This window comes from Vanellus vanellus (genome assembly GCF_965231255.1).
Source record: "Vanellus vanellus genome assembly, chromosome: Z".
NCBI classification, from domain to species: domain Eukaryota; kingdom Metazoa; phylum Chordata; class Aves; order Charadriiformes; family Charadriidae; genus Vanellus; species Vanellus vanellus.
Genome location: NC_138908.1, coordinates 23,744,433 through 23,761,461, shown reverse-complemented (window position 1 = coordinate 23,761,461; position 17,029 = coordinate 23,744,433). Strand labels below are relative to the sequence as shown.

Below are 17,029 nucleotides of genomic sequence, written 5' to 3'. Positions count from 1 at the left end.
TGGGGGAAAGCGGGAAGAAGGGGGCGGGGATGGGGAGGAGGGGACGGTGGGCAACCTTTTCTTAAGGGTGCATGGGGAGACGCTGAAGGGAAAGGGGTTTGAGGGCTGGTGTCTCCGGCGGGGCCGGGCTCGGGGCCGTGACAGTGACCGGTCGCCTGCCCGCCCGCAGGGCTCCCGGCGGGCGGAGCGGGCGGGACGGCTGCTGGAGTGCGCTCTGGAGCGGGCGCGGGGCTGCGGTCGGCGGCCGCCCCACTGGCGCAGCACCCTCTCCGTCGTGCAGCGGCACTGCCCCGGCTACCGGCCGCCACAGGTGGGTGCGGGACCGGGACCGGGACCGGGACCGCGACCGGGGGCGGCGGGGTAGTCGTCCTCTGCCCTACGGCGGGGAGCTCCGCGGCGGCCGGCGGCGGGGTGCTAACGCGTGTGCGGTGGCAGGACGTCGCCGGCGGGAAGGCGAGCCGAGGCCCGTGCGACGAGAGCAAGGCCCGGGAGCTGATGGCGGTGTGGAGAAGCTACATAAATTTGGGATAAGTGACTTTCGGGGGGTGGCTTTTTGTTTTGGTTCTTCTTTTTTTTTTTTTTTTTTTCCTTCCCTCTCCACCGGACTTTGCTGAATATTTATTGTCCGCCGTGCAGTCATCACAACGAAATCATCCTGCGGGTTGTCTTTTATTATTATTATTATTATTTTAATATAATTTATTTAAACAAACCAACCCACCCACCACCTTCGGAAGCGCAGAGGCGGGTGGCGCGGGCGGCCGGGGCGCCCTGCCGGGATGCGCCGCCGCAGGCCGGTTCCCCCAGCGCTCCGCTGCTGCCCTGCCCGCCTCTGCGGCGGGGCTGCCCCGCACCCGCAGCCTGACCCGGGTCTGCCGGTTTGGGGCGGGGTGGAGAGGGGAGAGAGAAAAAAAAGAAGAATAAAAAGAAAAAGAAGAAAAAAAAAAACCAACAACCAAAAATCGAGCAGTCGTAGCTGTGCGGTGTATTTGTAGAGGCATCCGTGGGGGGCGGTCGTCCTCTGCCGGCCGCCGCGGCGGGGCTCTGCCGGGCACCGCGCCCGCCGGGCTGACACTCCCCTCCGCGCCTCGCCGGTCAAACCCGCCTCCGCTAGGGGAACCCGCGCCGCCGCGGGGAACGCTTTCGGCGGCGCACGGCGGGGGTGAGGGTGTCGGGGGGGAAGGAAGTGCCGGGCGGGCTGGCCGGAAGTGGGGTGGGGGGGACACTTCCTGCCGGCGGACGGCGTGCGCGTGGGGGAACGATGGCGCGCGAGGGTGGCGGGCTGTTCGCCGGCTTCCGCATGCTCGGCCGGTTCAGCGGCCCCGTCCCGCACGTCCTGCGCTACCACGGCCGCCATCGCCAGTTCTACGTGGCCACCGCCGTCGGGCCCAGCGTCCACACCTACAACGTGAGTACACGCTCTCCTCCCCCTTCCCCTTTTCCCCGGCCTCCTTCCCCCGCCGGGCGGCCGTGCCGCCTCGCTGCTGACCGGCGTTGGGCCCTGGGGAGACCGGGGCCGAGCGGGGCCACCCGCCCGGGCCGGGCCGCGCCGCGCCGCGCTGCCGCCGCTCCTCCTTCACTCCCCACCGCCTTCCCCTACGGCCTCGCTGTCGCGAGGTGGGAGCGTGTGAGGAGGGCCGCAGCGACCCAGTAGCAGGCCTGGGCGGCAAGCGGGGCTGCTCGCCGGCGGGTGGATGGGAGGGAGGGAGGGTGCCTGTTTAACCAAAACAGGCCAGAACGGGCATGTCTGGCCGTGTGAGCAGCTCTGGCGGGTGCAAGTACAGACCATCCATTGGGCAGAAGGGTCCCTGGGTGCTGAAGCTTTTCCCTTCGTTGCTAGATAAAACCGAAGCCCGCATGCAATTTGGGTAGCTGCGGTTCAGCGTTTGGGGCCTAGAACTTGGGGGGAGGCAGTCTGTTAGGTCGTGTTAAAACTAATCCTGTACAGAAACAGGTGACCATAATTCAGTTCGGCAAGATGAAAGCTTGCGATATTGACTCACTTCTTGCTACTACAGCAAGAAGGCCTTTTCAGCCTACAGAAACCGTTACAAACCAGAGCTGAATCGAGTGATTATAATGAACAGCAGAGTGTAAATAGTGTAGATATTCCTGTGCCTTTATGGTAGTCTTGTAATATTTACTCATCTCAATCTTCGCCACAAACTTTGAAATAAAACGGTAATGATCATCACTGGGCAAAAATTACTGCAATTGAAGCAAATTCTGTGTGAACAGACATAAGAAAATAACATAGTGTGGTTGTAGTGGAAATGAAGGAGAAATGATGTGAAAACAAATTTGCCCAAGCTCTGCAAGGTGTGTCTAAGCACGTGCTTAGTTTCTTGTGCATTAGGGTAAAGTATATGGAGAAGCACAACTTACTGTTGCTGAATGGTTATCCTTTAGCGAATATATTGTCCAATTCCTTTTTGACCTGCTGGTAGGGTTTTGTGTAGATACTGTTATAAACTAAAATGAATAATTTTTCTATTTTGTGAGGCATGGAAGTTCCTTGTCTAGGTTGGTTACTAGAATTTTGAATTTCTGTTCATAGCAAAATCATTGCAACCAATCACTAAAACTACCTTTTTTACATTTTCATTGCAGGTGAATAAGCTTGGTATTGTTGCTGTGAGTAAGTACACACAGATTATTTATTCCTGTTTTTTAACACATCTGACATCTGCACTTAATTCTCAACTTAAAAATGGAAAATTAATTGTATGTACTAATATTTACACTGAAATACTTTGAAAGGAGTCTTAGAAATATCGGATATAAATTTGGAAATAAGACTGCTGTTGCAACTGTAACATAATTCTCTTAGGGATACGCCTTATGCACCTTCTATACTGCTTCTTCCAAGAACACTCCTAGATCTTAAGCAGTGATCAGTGAACAAAGCTGTTAATTCCAGATCCCTTTTTTGTTGTTTTTGTGGTTACTAGAAGGCTGTGTTATAAGAGGAAAATAATTACAGGAACAGAACAGGTGGGGATGGGACTAAAAGTCTTCAGGGAGTGTTAAAAATTGGCTGTGCTGTTGGATACAAAGGGTATAAATCGATGGCTTGACATCCAGTTGGCAGTTGGTAACAAAGCGTGGTGCCCTAAATGTCAACAGCGGGGCCCATGCTGTTCAGCACCTTCACCTGGGTGATGAGGCGGCGTGCAGTCTTAGTAAAAATTTGCAGATGATATGTTAGGAGGAGTAGCTGACACCCAGAATGGCAGAGCTTCAGTCTGGGCAAGTGTTGCAAAATGCTAGGCCTGGGCCAGCAGAAACCTTGCCAAGTTCAGCGAAGGCAAGTGCAGAATCCTGCACCTGGGACAGAACAAGCTGGGAACTGACGGGCTGCATGGCATCCTGCTGAAAAGGAGCTGGGGCTGTGCTGGTGCCAGGTTGAACATAGACCAACAATTCAGTAACTGTGAATAAGGCAAGCTGTGTACTGAGCTACATTAGGAACGCGGCCAGCAGATCAGGTAAAGCTGTTATTCTCCTGTACATCGTGCTGGTGAGGCCATACCTGGAACTGTGATACCCAGTTACTGTGGTTCTCCCCCTCCCACCCCTCCCCTTTCTCTTTCAGGAGGGATGCTGAGGAAGTGGTCAGATTCAGTGGCCTACAGTATGACAAGAGACATTAAAGTAACTGGATTTGTGTAGTCTTGTGAAGGGAAAAATACGGGGTGACCTAGAGGCAGTCTGTTACCCGAAGGGCAGTTACGAAGATGGCAGAGCTGAATTTGTAGTAGTAATGGTAGACAGAGTAACAAGGGGCAGCAGCTACAGATTGCAGCTTGAGAGGGTTGCAGTGGAGTAGGAATAATGGCCCTGACTAAGAGGGAACTGTAGTACGGCACAGAGCTTGAGCAACCTGCTTCCCCAGAAGTTTTCAAGACTCAGCTGGTTACAGCTGCTGTTAACCCAATCTAGTACTGTGGTAATTCAGCTTTGGGAGGAGTTTGGTGGGAAGTTGAACTAGATGATTTCCAAAGATCCCTTCTAACTGACATTTAGATGATTCAGTGAGATACATGCTTGAAAAGTAGGTTTTTTACTTCCATATACCACGAAGTTTTTACACAGACCTCATAAAACCAAAATATTTTTCATTAACAGAGCACTTATAAACTTGTAAGTAAATAACTGTCACATAACTGGGACTAGACTTAGAAGATCAGAAGTCCATAGTTACAGCTGTAAACACATTAGTGTAACTTCTGTTTTCAGCTTACAAAATTGTGAAAATGTTGCCTGTTCTGTGAAATAATTTTCAGTGGGCTACATCTTCTTACAGATGTAATCATTGAAGCTTTTTGGGAAATTGAGATGTTTACACATAAAATTGCGATGGAGAAAACGAACGATGTGCCTCTCTCTGCAGTGTTGTTGGTTTATAGATGTTAAGTGGTTAATGTATTGAATTTTTTATTTAGGGTGTGCCTAAAACTACCTTGGCCTAAGCAGACTTGCATACAGCTCATGTAGAGTACCAGATATCTGTAACCTGACTGTAGGCTCAAGTCACTTCAGAGGCTCTGTGGCAAGATGTCTAACATGTTCAAAGAAATGAAACCTCTCCTGAGATGCAACCTTTTTTAATTTCTCAGTTTAGTTCTTCCCATTGAAGCTGTGCTGCAGTATAGCAAAGGGTACAGGATTCCTTGTGTATGATAATAATTCATAATACAAAGCAGCATTGTAGAGAAGGCTGCTGTGTGATCATGTAAGTTTGTATCATAGGCTCACTCCCACAGTGATTTTTGTTCGGTTGTTTCTCTACAATCATTAAGCGTTGTCATTTGCAACTAAGATGATTAAGGGCTTGGAGCATCTGCCTTATGAGGAAAGGCTGAGAGAGCTGGGACTCTTTAGCCTGGAGAAGAGAAGGCTGAGGGGAGACCTTATTATGGCGTACAAGTATCTAAAGGTTGGGTTGAAGGAGGATGGAGCCAGGCTCTTCTCAATGGTTCCAAGTGACAGGATGAGGGGTAGTGGGCACAAGTTAGAACATAGGAAGTTCCGTTCAAATACACGGAAACACTTCTTTACGGTGAGGGTGACAGAGCACTGGCACAGGCTGCCCAGGGAGGTTGTGGAGTCCCTTCTCTGGAGATTTTCAAGACACGCCTGGATGCAGTCCTGAGTAATGTGCTCTAGGCAGTCCTGCTTTGGCAGGGGAGTTGGACTGGATGATCTCTAGAGGTCCCTTCCAACTCTGAAACTCTGTGATTCCATGATTTTTATGTTTTCCTAGATTGAGAGTATTTTTCTGTTGTGGTTTTTTTGTTTGTTTGTTTGTTTGTTTGTTTGTTTTCATTTTTTTACCATTTGAGACCACACCATCAGCTTCTCAATGTGGTCTGGAGCTTTGACTCCCTTACCGTTTGAGCTAGTAAAGTAGCAGATCACAATAGTAGTTACTCTTTCTGAACCAGTCACAAGGTGGAGAGTGAGGTGTATTCATAGAGCAGTAAATTCCCAGTGTCTTTAGCTGTAATCAGGAAACAGGTCCAGGAGCAGGTCACTGGCTTCCAGATCTGCAGAATGGCTTAACCCGATAGGCATTGCTAATGCTGAGACTTTGATTCATCATCTGTGTTTCCAGTTCAGTGGACTGTGGGGGTCTGACAGTCTGCAGAAGTGTTATGTTGGGATAACTTCTTTATAAGCCCTCACAAAGTGTGCCTTTATTTACAGTGGTAATTAAGTAATTTATTATTAAATGTTTTTCAAAAGAAGCACCTTGTGATCTATCAATCTGATGTTACTTATGTTGGTGTGATGTTATTTATGGTGACATTTGTATTCATCTGAAATGAGTGCATTTCTCTTAAGATATTCATCAGAACATTCAACAGGAGGGCTTTCTTGGTGGGTCACCATGCTAAATAAATACACTGTCAGGCTTTCTCTTTTGTTATGAACCTTAAACTTGTTGAACTTTTCTTCTGTTTGATTAACAGGTAATGCTTTGCCACAAGACATTACATGTTTGGCAGCAGACCGCATGTTGATATTTGCTTCATACGACAATATTCTTCATGCTTTTGCCAGGAACAAAGAGGTTTTTATTAGTTTACCTACTGCTTAGTAGTACAAACCAGTTATGTAGTGTTTGTGTTTTCAAGACAGTTATTTTTCTACAAATGTCTGTTTCCATAGACTTTTAATATCTGTAGAAGGAAAAATAAAAAGCTTAAAATAGGAGAACGTAAGAACAAAATCTGTAATGGCTGACCTGCGGTTTATCTATTAATTATAATAATTGCATAGTTACTTAAAGATAAAAGTGAAATGTTAATTCACATAAATTAAATTAATTAAAATTAAGTAATTGAAAAAAATAAGTTAAAATATTTTTGCCAACAGTTCTAAATATCGGAGAAAATGTCTTCCACTTAAAGTTGTGTGGCCTTTCCATGTATTTTATTTAAACTTGTTACTGAGATGCGTTAGCTGTCCTCAAGTATTTTGTTAACATGATATGCTACCTCAACAGCTTATATTGAAAACATTTCTATTTTGAAATTATAGGTAGTTCATACCTATGAAGGTCACAAGGCAAGGATACACCTTCTGCAGCCTTTTGGTGATCATGTCATCTCTGTGGATGTTGATAATGTTCTTATTGTTTGGGATATACAGTCAGAAGGTGAGAGACGCACTTTTTTTTTTAACGGCTTTATAGGATAGCATTGTTAAACATTCAGTAAGTATTTTTTTTTTTAAAGTTTTTTAAATGCGCACATTCAGAAATAGTTTATTCTTAAAAAAGAGAAAAAAATCTTTAAATGATAGTGCTACTTAAACGGTAATCTCAAGTTCCTAATCCTGCAATAATTTTTCATTAATGGATCATGCACCACATGTAGAGACCCACTAAGGTTCCACATAGGTGGAAAGAGCTATGCTTATATGGAAATTGTATTTTAGTGTTCCATTTTCTGGTAAAGACTGTAGTACAGCAGCTCTGGCACCATCTCTGAAATCCTTGTAGTTCTTTACCAGTCTGGGTAAAACTAAATTCTTATGAATAATCTTTTGATTGTGTTAGCATCTTCTCATGCCATTGTAAAGTGCCTTATGAAATCCTGCTTCACTGCCCTGAATTTTTTTGTTTAGAAAGCAGTCTCATTGGTGTGACCAATGTCATTCCCTGAATGCTGGGTCTCGAAAGTGGCTGCAGACAGGCTTTAGAGATTTGAAGTTGCTATAACAAACAAAAGGCATGCTAATCAGATGAGGTGTTTTGCTCAGGCAGGAGCAGGAATCCTTCAGAAAGATATAAATCACTACAGTTTTGCCAGCATTGTTGTGCTAGGTAGGCTTATAGGGAAAAAATATACCTTCAAGCCAACAGATGTTATAACATAGACAAGTTTAGCCTGTCCTGTTATACACTAGCGAATCCTTTAATGCATGAAACACTAGTTATGGGATTTGTACAGAGTAAATGTCAGTTGTGCTTTACATTTGCCAAGGGATGATAAGCCTGGGGGTAGCCACACTAACACGGTTTCTTACTTTTTTGCAGAGGAGTATCTTCAAGTGGATTTTGATAAGGCCACTTTTGCAGTTTCTGCAGTTCTGCATCCCAGCACCTATTTGAATAAAATTCTCCTTGGGAGTGAACAAGGGAGCTTGCAGCTATGGAATATAAAATCTAAGTAAGATTCTTAATAACTTGGTTATACTTTGTGCTCCAAGTAGTTTCATATGCAACAAATAATACTTTTAACTGCAGTAGGTTTTGAACGTGGAATCTTTTACTGACTCCTTTGGCACAACTTTTCAGTTGGTCTATCTCCAGGAACAAAGAATGCTGCTGCTCCCTGAATGCTGATGCCTTTCAAGTTAGGTGTTGTTTACTCTCCCTGCAAAATATCTGGGATTGTTCAGGAACTTTTTTTTATAATTATGTTGTTGTTTTTTTATTTCTTGGAATCACATAGCTTTCCCATGAAAATAATTACTAGTAAGTGCATGTTCAGGCCTTCTGCCTCCCTTCTTCCAAGCTAAATTTTTGGGTTGTTGTGGAAGTGCTGGCAGGTAGTGTGGAGGTAATTACTAGGATTTGATCCTTATACTCAAATGAGAGATGTGTAGACATGTAGTTGTCTCTGAACAAGTCCCAGTAGACTATACTGTTATTTCATGCCTACCACGATCAGCTGCTTTCCTAACTCGTGAATGTTGCAGCTACAGTGAACTTCCCTGCGTGTTAATGTACATACTGCGAATAGGTGTTAAATCAGCTTGCATAGTTCGGTGTTTTATTCTTATAACTACTGTATACTTTCAATGATCTCACTGCTAATTTTTTTGTTTCATATTGTAACGTTTTGAGATGCCGTATATGCTGTATAAATTGGGAAATAGGAATAACCTAAAAATACTGAAAAGTAAATGTCTCTACTCACAGTACTTTTCTGTGTAAATGAATATAAAGCATCCATTTTGTTGTGGAAATCCCCAAGGGTTAACTGATTTGTTTTCTGTTTGTTTGTTTTCCAGCAAACTCTTATACTCCTTTCCAGGGTGGCGCTTTGCAGTCACAACTCTTGAACAAGTTAGTATTTTTATTGTCTTATTTTCTTACATAACTTGTCAAGGATAGCATGCAAAATGTTGTTGTTTAAAATGACAGCGATAAAGATGATGTGCATTCTCTCAGGTAATTTTAATAACCCTCTCGTGAGCATTCCAGATGTTGAAGAGAGGTAGACTTGAAGGCTTATTATCTGCCCTTCCTCTAGTCCCAGTTCTGTTGCATTTAGTGTTGTAGCTGGTTTGTGTTCATCACGTCTGTAGTTTTAGTCACTGAATGATGTAATGAATTCACAGAAACCGTTTGTTTGCAAGATGCATGTGTATCATGTAACTTCTGTTATACTGGTAGCTTTTTACAAAATCTGTTTTATTGTGGAGGTTAATAACATGAAGGTTTTGATGATTCAAGCTAAGATTTTGTAATTGTATTTGCTGTATTTTTGTAGATATCAAAAGTAATTAAAACTTCTTAGTAATATTGGTGACAGCTTTGAAAATGGTCTGCAGTTCTCCTGGATAAAATTTGTAAATATGGGGGGGGGTGAGGTGGCAGGGTGTGTAGTGGTCTACCAGAACTACTGAAAACTTGAAGTGAGATGTTTTTCAAAGGAATTCCAGCTTCTGGAAACAATTGTTTCATCCACTGGAGACTAAGCGCAAAATCTTGCATCTCATATTTTTTGTTTAGATTTATCAGATGTTTAGTCATGCATTAAGGTAATATAGATAGAAGATCTCGTGCAAGATGCCTTATTTGTTTCTTTACTATTTGTCGTGGACTTACATACATTGTCTTGTACATATTGGTATCAGTAGTGTAGCAAAAAACTTTTCCTTTTTCATTTCAGTTGATGTTCAATTTTTTTTTGCAGGCTCCAGCAGTGGACGTTGTTGCAGTCGGTCTTGTATCTGGTCATATCATTGTACATAATATTAAGTTTGATGAAACCCTGATGAAATTTCAACAAGACTGGGGTCCCATCACAGCAATATCTTTTCGTACAGGTAAGTCTTAGCATTTTTGGTGAAAATGTGTATGAAATCACTAACGCTAAGTGGAAGGTAGGAAAATATGTTTTGATAAAGTATTTCGGAATCAAAATTTGGGCTGAGAGTTTTAGTTTTCAAAGGCTGCAGATAAGTAAGGGAGATCATTCATCTTCATCGTACTGGCTGTTGTATAGTATTTTCTTGTGTACTGACTTAGCGTGCAGGAATTGTGACATACAGTACGCCCTTTTCAAAGAAAAGTAAGACAGTTTGTGCTTACATAACACAGTACAGTTATCAGAGTTAGTGCAGAGTGATCAGTACACTGTAGTGATAGTCAATTAACCTACTTTTCAGTAGTGTCTTCCCCCTCCAAAACAAATTTAGAATGTTGATAGTTGACTATTGAATGGATGTTACCAGGGAACACTGTCTATATTCACAGTTGTTGGGGTTTTTTTGGTCTAACAGGCATGTACGGATTACTAAAGCTAGTTAGTTTGATGTTGATCCTGCCTACAGAGGATACTGTTGACACTGAATCTAATACTTCATTTGGATAGACAAACTTGCAAATCTTAGCAGAATATAGATTGATGCAGATCCCGTTGAGGAAGAATGCTACTGGACAGACTTGTGGAGAGACTTGTGAGAAGTGGAAAGAGTGCCTTTTTGTGTCAGCCATTTAACTCAAAGTGTTAATAAAGTGGAATAACTTCCATTGCCTGCTTGCATGTGGGGCATTCTCTAATTTCTCTCTCTTCTTGTCTTTATAGTTAGGAAATTCAGTGTAAATATAACCTGGTTGTTTTGAACTCATGTACTTATTTTAGTCTTTGAGTAAAGTGCTTTTTATCTAAATTAAAACGGAACCTGGCAAATTACTGTATCTGTGAAGCTTTACTGAAAACAAAAACCCTAGGTGTGTCTGGTTTAGTTATGTATGATTATGTAATTGCAGATTTGAAGCTGGCTTCTTTTGTTGGAGCAAACAGATTAGTTACCAATTATGCAGGATATTCGGTGAAATTTTATCTTAATATGATAAGTTTTAAAACCTATTATTTGTAGTACATTTTTAGAGTTAGTATGATATGTTTATTTCCTTAATATTAGACAGGATAGAGCAAATAGAACAAAAGTAGAAATTCTGTGAATTGTGGTTTAATTATTGCTTAGAATGACTGAATAAATGTGTAATCAGCTTCTGGAACTTATTTTTGCAAGCTGCTGAGTGAAAAACTTACAAGGATTTAAAGAAAGGACTGGTAACTTCTAGAGTGGTGATACATTAGCTATCACATCCTGAAGTCTGAAGGCTAATAAGCTTGGGGAAGAATCTGGGGTATAGAGAAACTTTTGAAAATGGTACAGGTACAATATCTCTTGTGCTTTCAGGCAAAAGATTTAGATATATTTGTTGTGATCTGATATGAAAAAAAAAATCCTGTTTTTTTAATTGGTGAACTTCATTCCTTTTCTGTTTGAAATACTAGAATATTTCAGTTAAAACTTTTTATTTTTTTTTTAGAATCAGCTTGAGATTTTTTTCTTGTGTTTGCAGCCTTTTCTTGTGTCAGTTTTAAGATGTGAGAAGTCAATAAGGATGAGCTGAATGTCAATAAGCAAACCTTCTGAAGTTTTGGGTTTTTTTTTTTGAGCAGATGGACACCCAGTAATGGCAGCTGGTAGCCCAGTTGGACACATTGCTTTGTGGGATCTAGAAGAGAAGAAACTAATGTGTCAGATGCAAGATGCCCATTCCACAGCAATAGCTGGTATGTCGTTTGTCCCTGGAGAGCCACTTCTTATTACTAATGGTGCTGATAACGCTATACGGGTAAGTTACAATACCTGCAGCTATCTGCTGTTATGTTTTTTTTCGTATTGTAGTCCTGCAAATTGTAAATGTTTAGTTTGGACTGAAGTAGCAGTTCTTAAATGAAATAAATACAACAAAACTCAAGTTAATGAAGTTGCTGGCTCTCAGTTGATCTGTAGTGAAGCAGTTTAAGGACTTGCTACCATGGTGTCATCGCTTCATTTGTTACTTCATGATGGCCCTGAACAAAGCTTTGTATCCGCTTTTCCATAATCATGCTTTATATCCAGGTGCACTGTCTTAAATCGTGGTCTGTTTTTATAATGCTCTCGATCATGAGCAGTTGCTGTTGTGAAAGTCCCTTATACTGTGTGTCTTGATGCCATTAGGGAGGGACAGAATGAACAGCGTGAAAGTCATCTGCCATGGTGGAAACTTACAGGGTGTTAAGTTCAAGGATGAAAGCCAATGTGTGAAGTTTGCTGCACCAGCTGCCAGCTAAGCCTGTTCCACTGCCAAGAGGTGTAATTATTGGCAGGGCAATGTTTAACAGCTTTGTTTTTCTGCATATTCTTGGGAGGCAGGTGTGGATTTTTGATGGACCTGGTGGTACAGGACGTGTGTTGAGAAGTCGAATGGGACATAGTGCACCACCAACAAAAATCAGATACCATGGGCAAAATGGAGAGCAAATTCTTAGTGCAGGTATGAACTTTCATCCTTATTCTTCAGTCTGATTGCCTGCTGTGATAAAGAAAATGTGCAGAGCTAAGTGTCTTTGTTTCATTAATACAATAGATTATATTTCCTGTGTTATGTATGTGTATTTATGAAGCATAGTAAGTGGTTAGTGTAGACAGTATCGTTTATTACTGTATCAAACTGTTTTACGATTTCCCTAGAGGAACATACATCAGCAGGTAGCTGAAAAATAGTTACAGGCAGAAAAGCTTAGCAGCTGCTTTTGTCATTCTTATTTGTATGTTTGTTGAATAAAAATTGCTTCATTATCTCCTAAGGAACTATCAGCTAGTCAAAATGAAAACCTGTAACAACTAGGGAAATTCTGTTGTGACAGGAAAAAATAAGCAGCATAATGCAATTAGTAACTTAGAGGAGCCAGTCCAGTTTTCCCACTAGACTGAGCAAGCTTTGTGAGTTGCAATGTCTTTGTAAGTTGGTACAGCTCAATTGTGTCTGTAATGTATATTCCCAAGGTTGCTCTTTACCAAGATATTAATCTAAAAGTGTAAAAATGCATGAGTGACTACCCTTTGTTAGAAACTCACATATTTAAAAATCTGTAAATTAGGAAATTAAGTACTAGATCCGACTGTTTTGTGGCCCAGAACACTTCGGTAATGGAATAATAGAGACTCTTCACCTAATGTTTAATTACTCTGAAGTAATGAAGTTGCCTACATGGGCAATGTTTGAAAACATCACACTGCATTTTGATGAATGTTACACCTAATATGGCACAGCAGTACACTGTGATAAACCCACCTGTGCTAAAATCTCTTTCTGATCTTCCAACTAGTAACTTGAATTAAAGTAACAAGTTACTTGACGGTAATTCAGCTCACACCAGAGGAACCACAGTAACAATCAAGAGTTGCTTAACAAATTCCTGCATTTGCTTTTGCAGTTTAGTGCTTTCTTAGTTGTACTGAAACATTTGGAGAGGGCACAGAGGCAACCACTAAAGTGAAAAGGGTCTCAAGCTTTGGGATCTCATGTATCTGCAGTGTAAGGAGACTGACCCCACATTACTTTCTGAGCCAGTGGTAAAACTTTGTGCAACAGAAATGAGGTAGCAATGTTGTGGAGTGCCTTTCCAGTGCTACTGGTTTCCTTAGAATAGGCATCTTCACAAATTAGCTTTGTAAAATTTCACCAGCATCACTGGCTTTCATCATGGTTCACTCTTCTAGTTCACAGTGTATACATCCTGCCCTATTATGTATCAAGCAGCAATTGTTCCAGTGTCTTTCAGATTCTTTAAGTTCTCTTTGACTAATTTTCTGTTTCCTTGCTTGTTTGGCCTGGTAAAAATGTTGTGTGTTTTTTTGGATTTTAAAAATCATCTCAGTGCCTGTAATTTTACATGCGTTGTGCAATTTCTTTTTCTGTTAGTTTCTGGTTCTGCCTTGTCCATGTCTCCACCACAAAGTGGACCTGTTTGCTAGTTTCAAATTTGAGCCTTCTGTCCCTCTATTAAATTAAATTCCAGTCAGTTCTGTGAACATTGGTTGCTGGCTGGAGGAGGAAAGTCCCATTAGTGTACTTGTTTACAGGAAAGATGGACAGCTTAGCTTTTACCATTTTTGTTTGGGTCAGCTTACAAGCTAACCCAGGTCTAGTTCTTAACCAGCCACAGCACGTGTTGGTTAGACAAAGGATAAAAAAAGGAATATTGCAGTTGGTGAGAGAGTATATGGGGTCATGGGAAAGCTTTGGAAGTATTATGGAGGCATTTGAAGGATGTAACTATTTATTTAAGGTTTTGATTGTGGGGGAGAAAGAAGGGGGGACAGAGGAATTGAACATGGAGAAGATGTCTGTAAAAGGTGTCATTCTGATCACGTGTGGGGCAAAGTAGTAGGAATGGGATATAGGCCATAGAAAATTAGGCTCCATTAGTTTCCCTGCTTATAGTGTATCTGTATTTTTTCTTGGATCAGAATTTTTAATAAATACCTTAGTTACAGCTTTTTAAGGTTTCTTAGTGCTTATCTTCTGCTTTTCTTGTTCAGATAGCTTATGAGTAAACAGAAGTTGATCTTTGCCCTTCACTGCTCTCTGCTAATATTTTGTCAGGTCAAGATGGAACGTTGCAGTCTTTTTCAACAGTGCATGAAAAGTTCAATAAAAGTTTAGGACGTGGTAAGTATTTCAGTGAAAGTACAAATATTGGTGAAAAAAACCCTGGAAAGCATTTGTTTAAACAGGAGCTAAAACATTGGGTAGGCCTTATTTTCACTTTCAGCTGTTGTATGAAAACTATTCACCTCAGTTGTTTCACAAACTCAGTCCCCCCTGATGTATATAAACTGTACTCTCAGATGTGTTTGTACTTAAATGTAATTTCTGTAGCCTGGCAGTGTATGTTATTTCACTGTGGAAGATGTTGGGCATTATTCTGTATTAAAAATGTGTTAAGCAGTAGCTGACATTCCAGCATGTGTAATTACAACTTTTTACCCCATTCCCATTCTATTCAATTGACTAAATTATTAGTTAATTCATATTTCTTGACTTTAGTTCCTTTGATTTAATGTAGAGTTTAATTTAAAGAACAGATCTTCCATGCAATGCCATGGTTAAGGGACACTTTATTGTACAGTTCAGAGAGCAAGACTCAAAGACTGAAATAATTCTTATTTTTAAATATGTGTCTATATTGATAAATATGTATTTAGATAGATTTGAATAGACAGAAGTAAATTAATTGATTATATGTATCCTTTGGGCATAAATTCAAAATTCCTGGCTCTTTGCTTATTGAAAGGATGTTATATATTGCTTATATAGTTATGTCTGTATCACCATGGTTTTAGGTGTGGTGGGGTGACCTCTGCCTCAGGATATCAGCACAAGATCCTGGAATGAATGGTTTAGAGTAGTACATCTGTGAATGTAACAGGCCAGTGATTTGGTCAGCATCACATTAATTTTTACAGGAGCTCTATATATAATGTTCTTAGCTCTTCAAACCCTAGGTAACAGCGATGCTGTGTTGATGTAAGCCAAATTTTTCTAAGTGTAATAGGAACTTTACATTTAGTAAACAGTCCTTTTTAAACTGTTATTCTCAGATCTAGCCGTGAGATTGAGACACTTTTTTTTTTTTAAGGTTCAATTAACAAAAAGAAGTCAAAAAAGAAAGGTCTTAAGCTGGATACAATGGCACTTCCACCAATTACAGTCTTTGCTTCAGGTAAGTAGTCTTTGAGATATATTACAGAACTCATCATGTTTTCATGTTAACCCTCAAGACACAACTGTTTTGAAAGCCCATATTGTATCAAGATGAGATTATTGAGATTCTTGAGCTGTTGAGTGACAGTTGAAAATGACATTTTACTTGGTAAACTTTTATGTTATCTCAAAAAAGAGCATTTTATTTCAAACATCTTTGTTTAACTGGCTCTTGGCTTAAAAGTCTCCTTCACGGGAGCCAGAATCTTCTGGTGTACGTATTACTCCAAGCTGGAGAACCAGCAATTGGGCAGGGAATGAAGATCTTTGTCAGCTGAGGAAATTGTAGTTGTAGTCATTGCTTTTGATTCCCCAGTTCCTTTATTTGAGTCACTTTTCAAAGTCAAATTTCAATTACTCTGTTCATTTGTAATTCACTTGCAAATACTGAACCTAACTTTTTGAAGCAGAATTGCAATTATCTTATGCTTCATTTCAGTGAAGCTGTTTCTTTAAATTAATGACCTCTTCAGACTTTAAGTCTGTTTTAAGCATGGCTGTTCTTTTGTCTTCTGAGAATGGTTGATTGTTTCATATGTTGAAAGGTTTGGATTGACATTTTTATGTAGCCGTTTGCCTATATATGATATTTATGTCTGCAGACTTCAATGATACGGACTATCTGTACATACTTGTTGCAAATATGTTTGTATGTGTATATATATTTACTTCTAAAATTAACATTAGACCTGTCTGATTGGTTTAAGGTAGTAGAACTACCTTAAATGTGTTTGGAGACATAAGAAAATATTTGTTTAAGTACATCTTATTTAGAGCTGTTTCTTTTTTGCTATATTGTCTTTGTTTGGTGAAGTGAACCAGTTTGTACCTGGTTATTATATTCTTTGAAGTCAAAATACCCAATTTCAAGATCTCATATGTTTTTAATGTATAAATTCCTGGGGGGAAAAAGTAAACTTGCTCATTATTTAAATCCCCTCATACTGTATTTTACTACAAAGTTTGGATACTGAGCTTTTGAGGAATGATTTTCCTGCAAATGCAGAAAAGTTGTTTACTATGTGAAGCAAACATAGCTCTTTAACTGTGCTTTAAGTTGTTAATGTAGTGGCTTCTGCTGCTTCAGCAGTTGAAGAAACAGTTAAGAAACTCAGCTGGAAATGCATACAGATTGAGGAGTTTGACCCATTTAAGTTTAAATATCTTTCCCAAATCACATAAACTCAAATATACAAAGACACAAACCATAACATACCAAAAAAATGCTTATGGTTTTGTTAGCATTTTAGTTACGCTAGCATATGCACAATGGTTTGCCAGGTGGTTTTTCTGAATGGTAACTTTTTGACTTATATGAACTATTCCACCTAAAGGTATTTCAAAGTACTTTGTCTTAGGAAATCAGATGAGCTTATTTGACTTTAGAATGATTGTTTCTAAAAGGAGTATGTGTTAATATTGCAGAAGTGGCACATCAGAGTGATTGGGATAGTATTGTTGCCTGCCATCAAGGATATATAACTTGTACAACATGGAACTATCAGAAAACTTCCATGGGAGCTCATAAATTGAAGCCAGAAGAATTTAGCAAACACAAGCCTATTGATATATATGCAACAGTAAGTATATTTAGGATAATGTTTCTTCAGCCTTACAGGATATGCTATATGGATTTCTATTTGTACAGAAGCAATATTTAGAATGCAAAAGCGC

The 17,029-nt window shown here is 40.6% G+C and overlaps 1 protein-coding gene across 2 annotated transcripts in view; it reads left to right on the top strand.

Annotated features, from left to right (window-relative positions):
- Nucleotides 1-1,250: 1,250 nt before the first annotated feature.
- The window catches only part of WDR36 (WD repeat domain 36), a 33,158-nt gene continuing 17,379 nt past the window's right edge, over nucleotides 1,251-17,029 (top strand). The window contains exons 1-12 of one of the 2 annotated variants that reach the window (XM_082497564.1): nucleotides 1,251-1,408; nucleotides 2,611-2,638; nucleotides 5,976-6,076; nucleotides 6,547-6,664; nucleotides 7,547-7,679; nucleotides 8,527-8,581; nucleotides 9,435-9,567; nucleotides 11,217-11,392; nucleotides 11,959-12,079; nucleotides 14,195-14,260; nucleotides 15,231-15,314; nucleotides 16,781-16,935. In XM_082497564.1, coding sequence (XP_082353690.1) covers nucleotides 1,262-1,408; nucleotides 2,611-2,638; nucleotides 5,976-6,076; nucleotides 6,547-6,664; nucleotides 7,547-7,679; nucleotides 8,527-8,581; nucleotides 9,435-9,567; nucleotides 11,217-11,392; nucleotides 11,959-12,079; nucleotides 14,195-14,260; nucleotides 15,231-15,314; nucleotides 16,781-16,935 — 1,317 coding nt within the window. In that variant the 5' untranslated portion in view covers nucleotides 1,251-1,261. The remainder of the gene's footprint in view (nucleotides 1,409-2,610; nucleotides 2,639-5,975; nucleotides 6,077-6,546; nucleotides 6,665-7,546; nucleotides 7,680-8,526; nucleotides 8,582-9,434; nucleotides 9,568-11,216; nucleotides 11,393-11,958; nucleotides 12,080-14,194; nucleotides 14,261-15,230; nucleotides 15,315-16,780; nucleotides 16,936-17,029) is intronic. The other variant, XM_082497565.1, reaches the window with a different exon arrangement.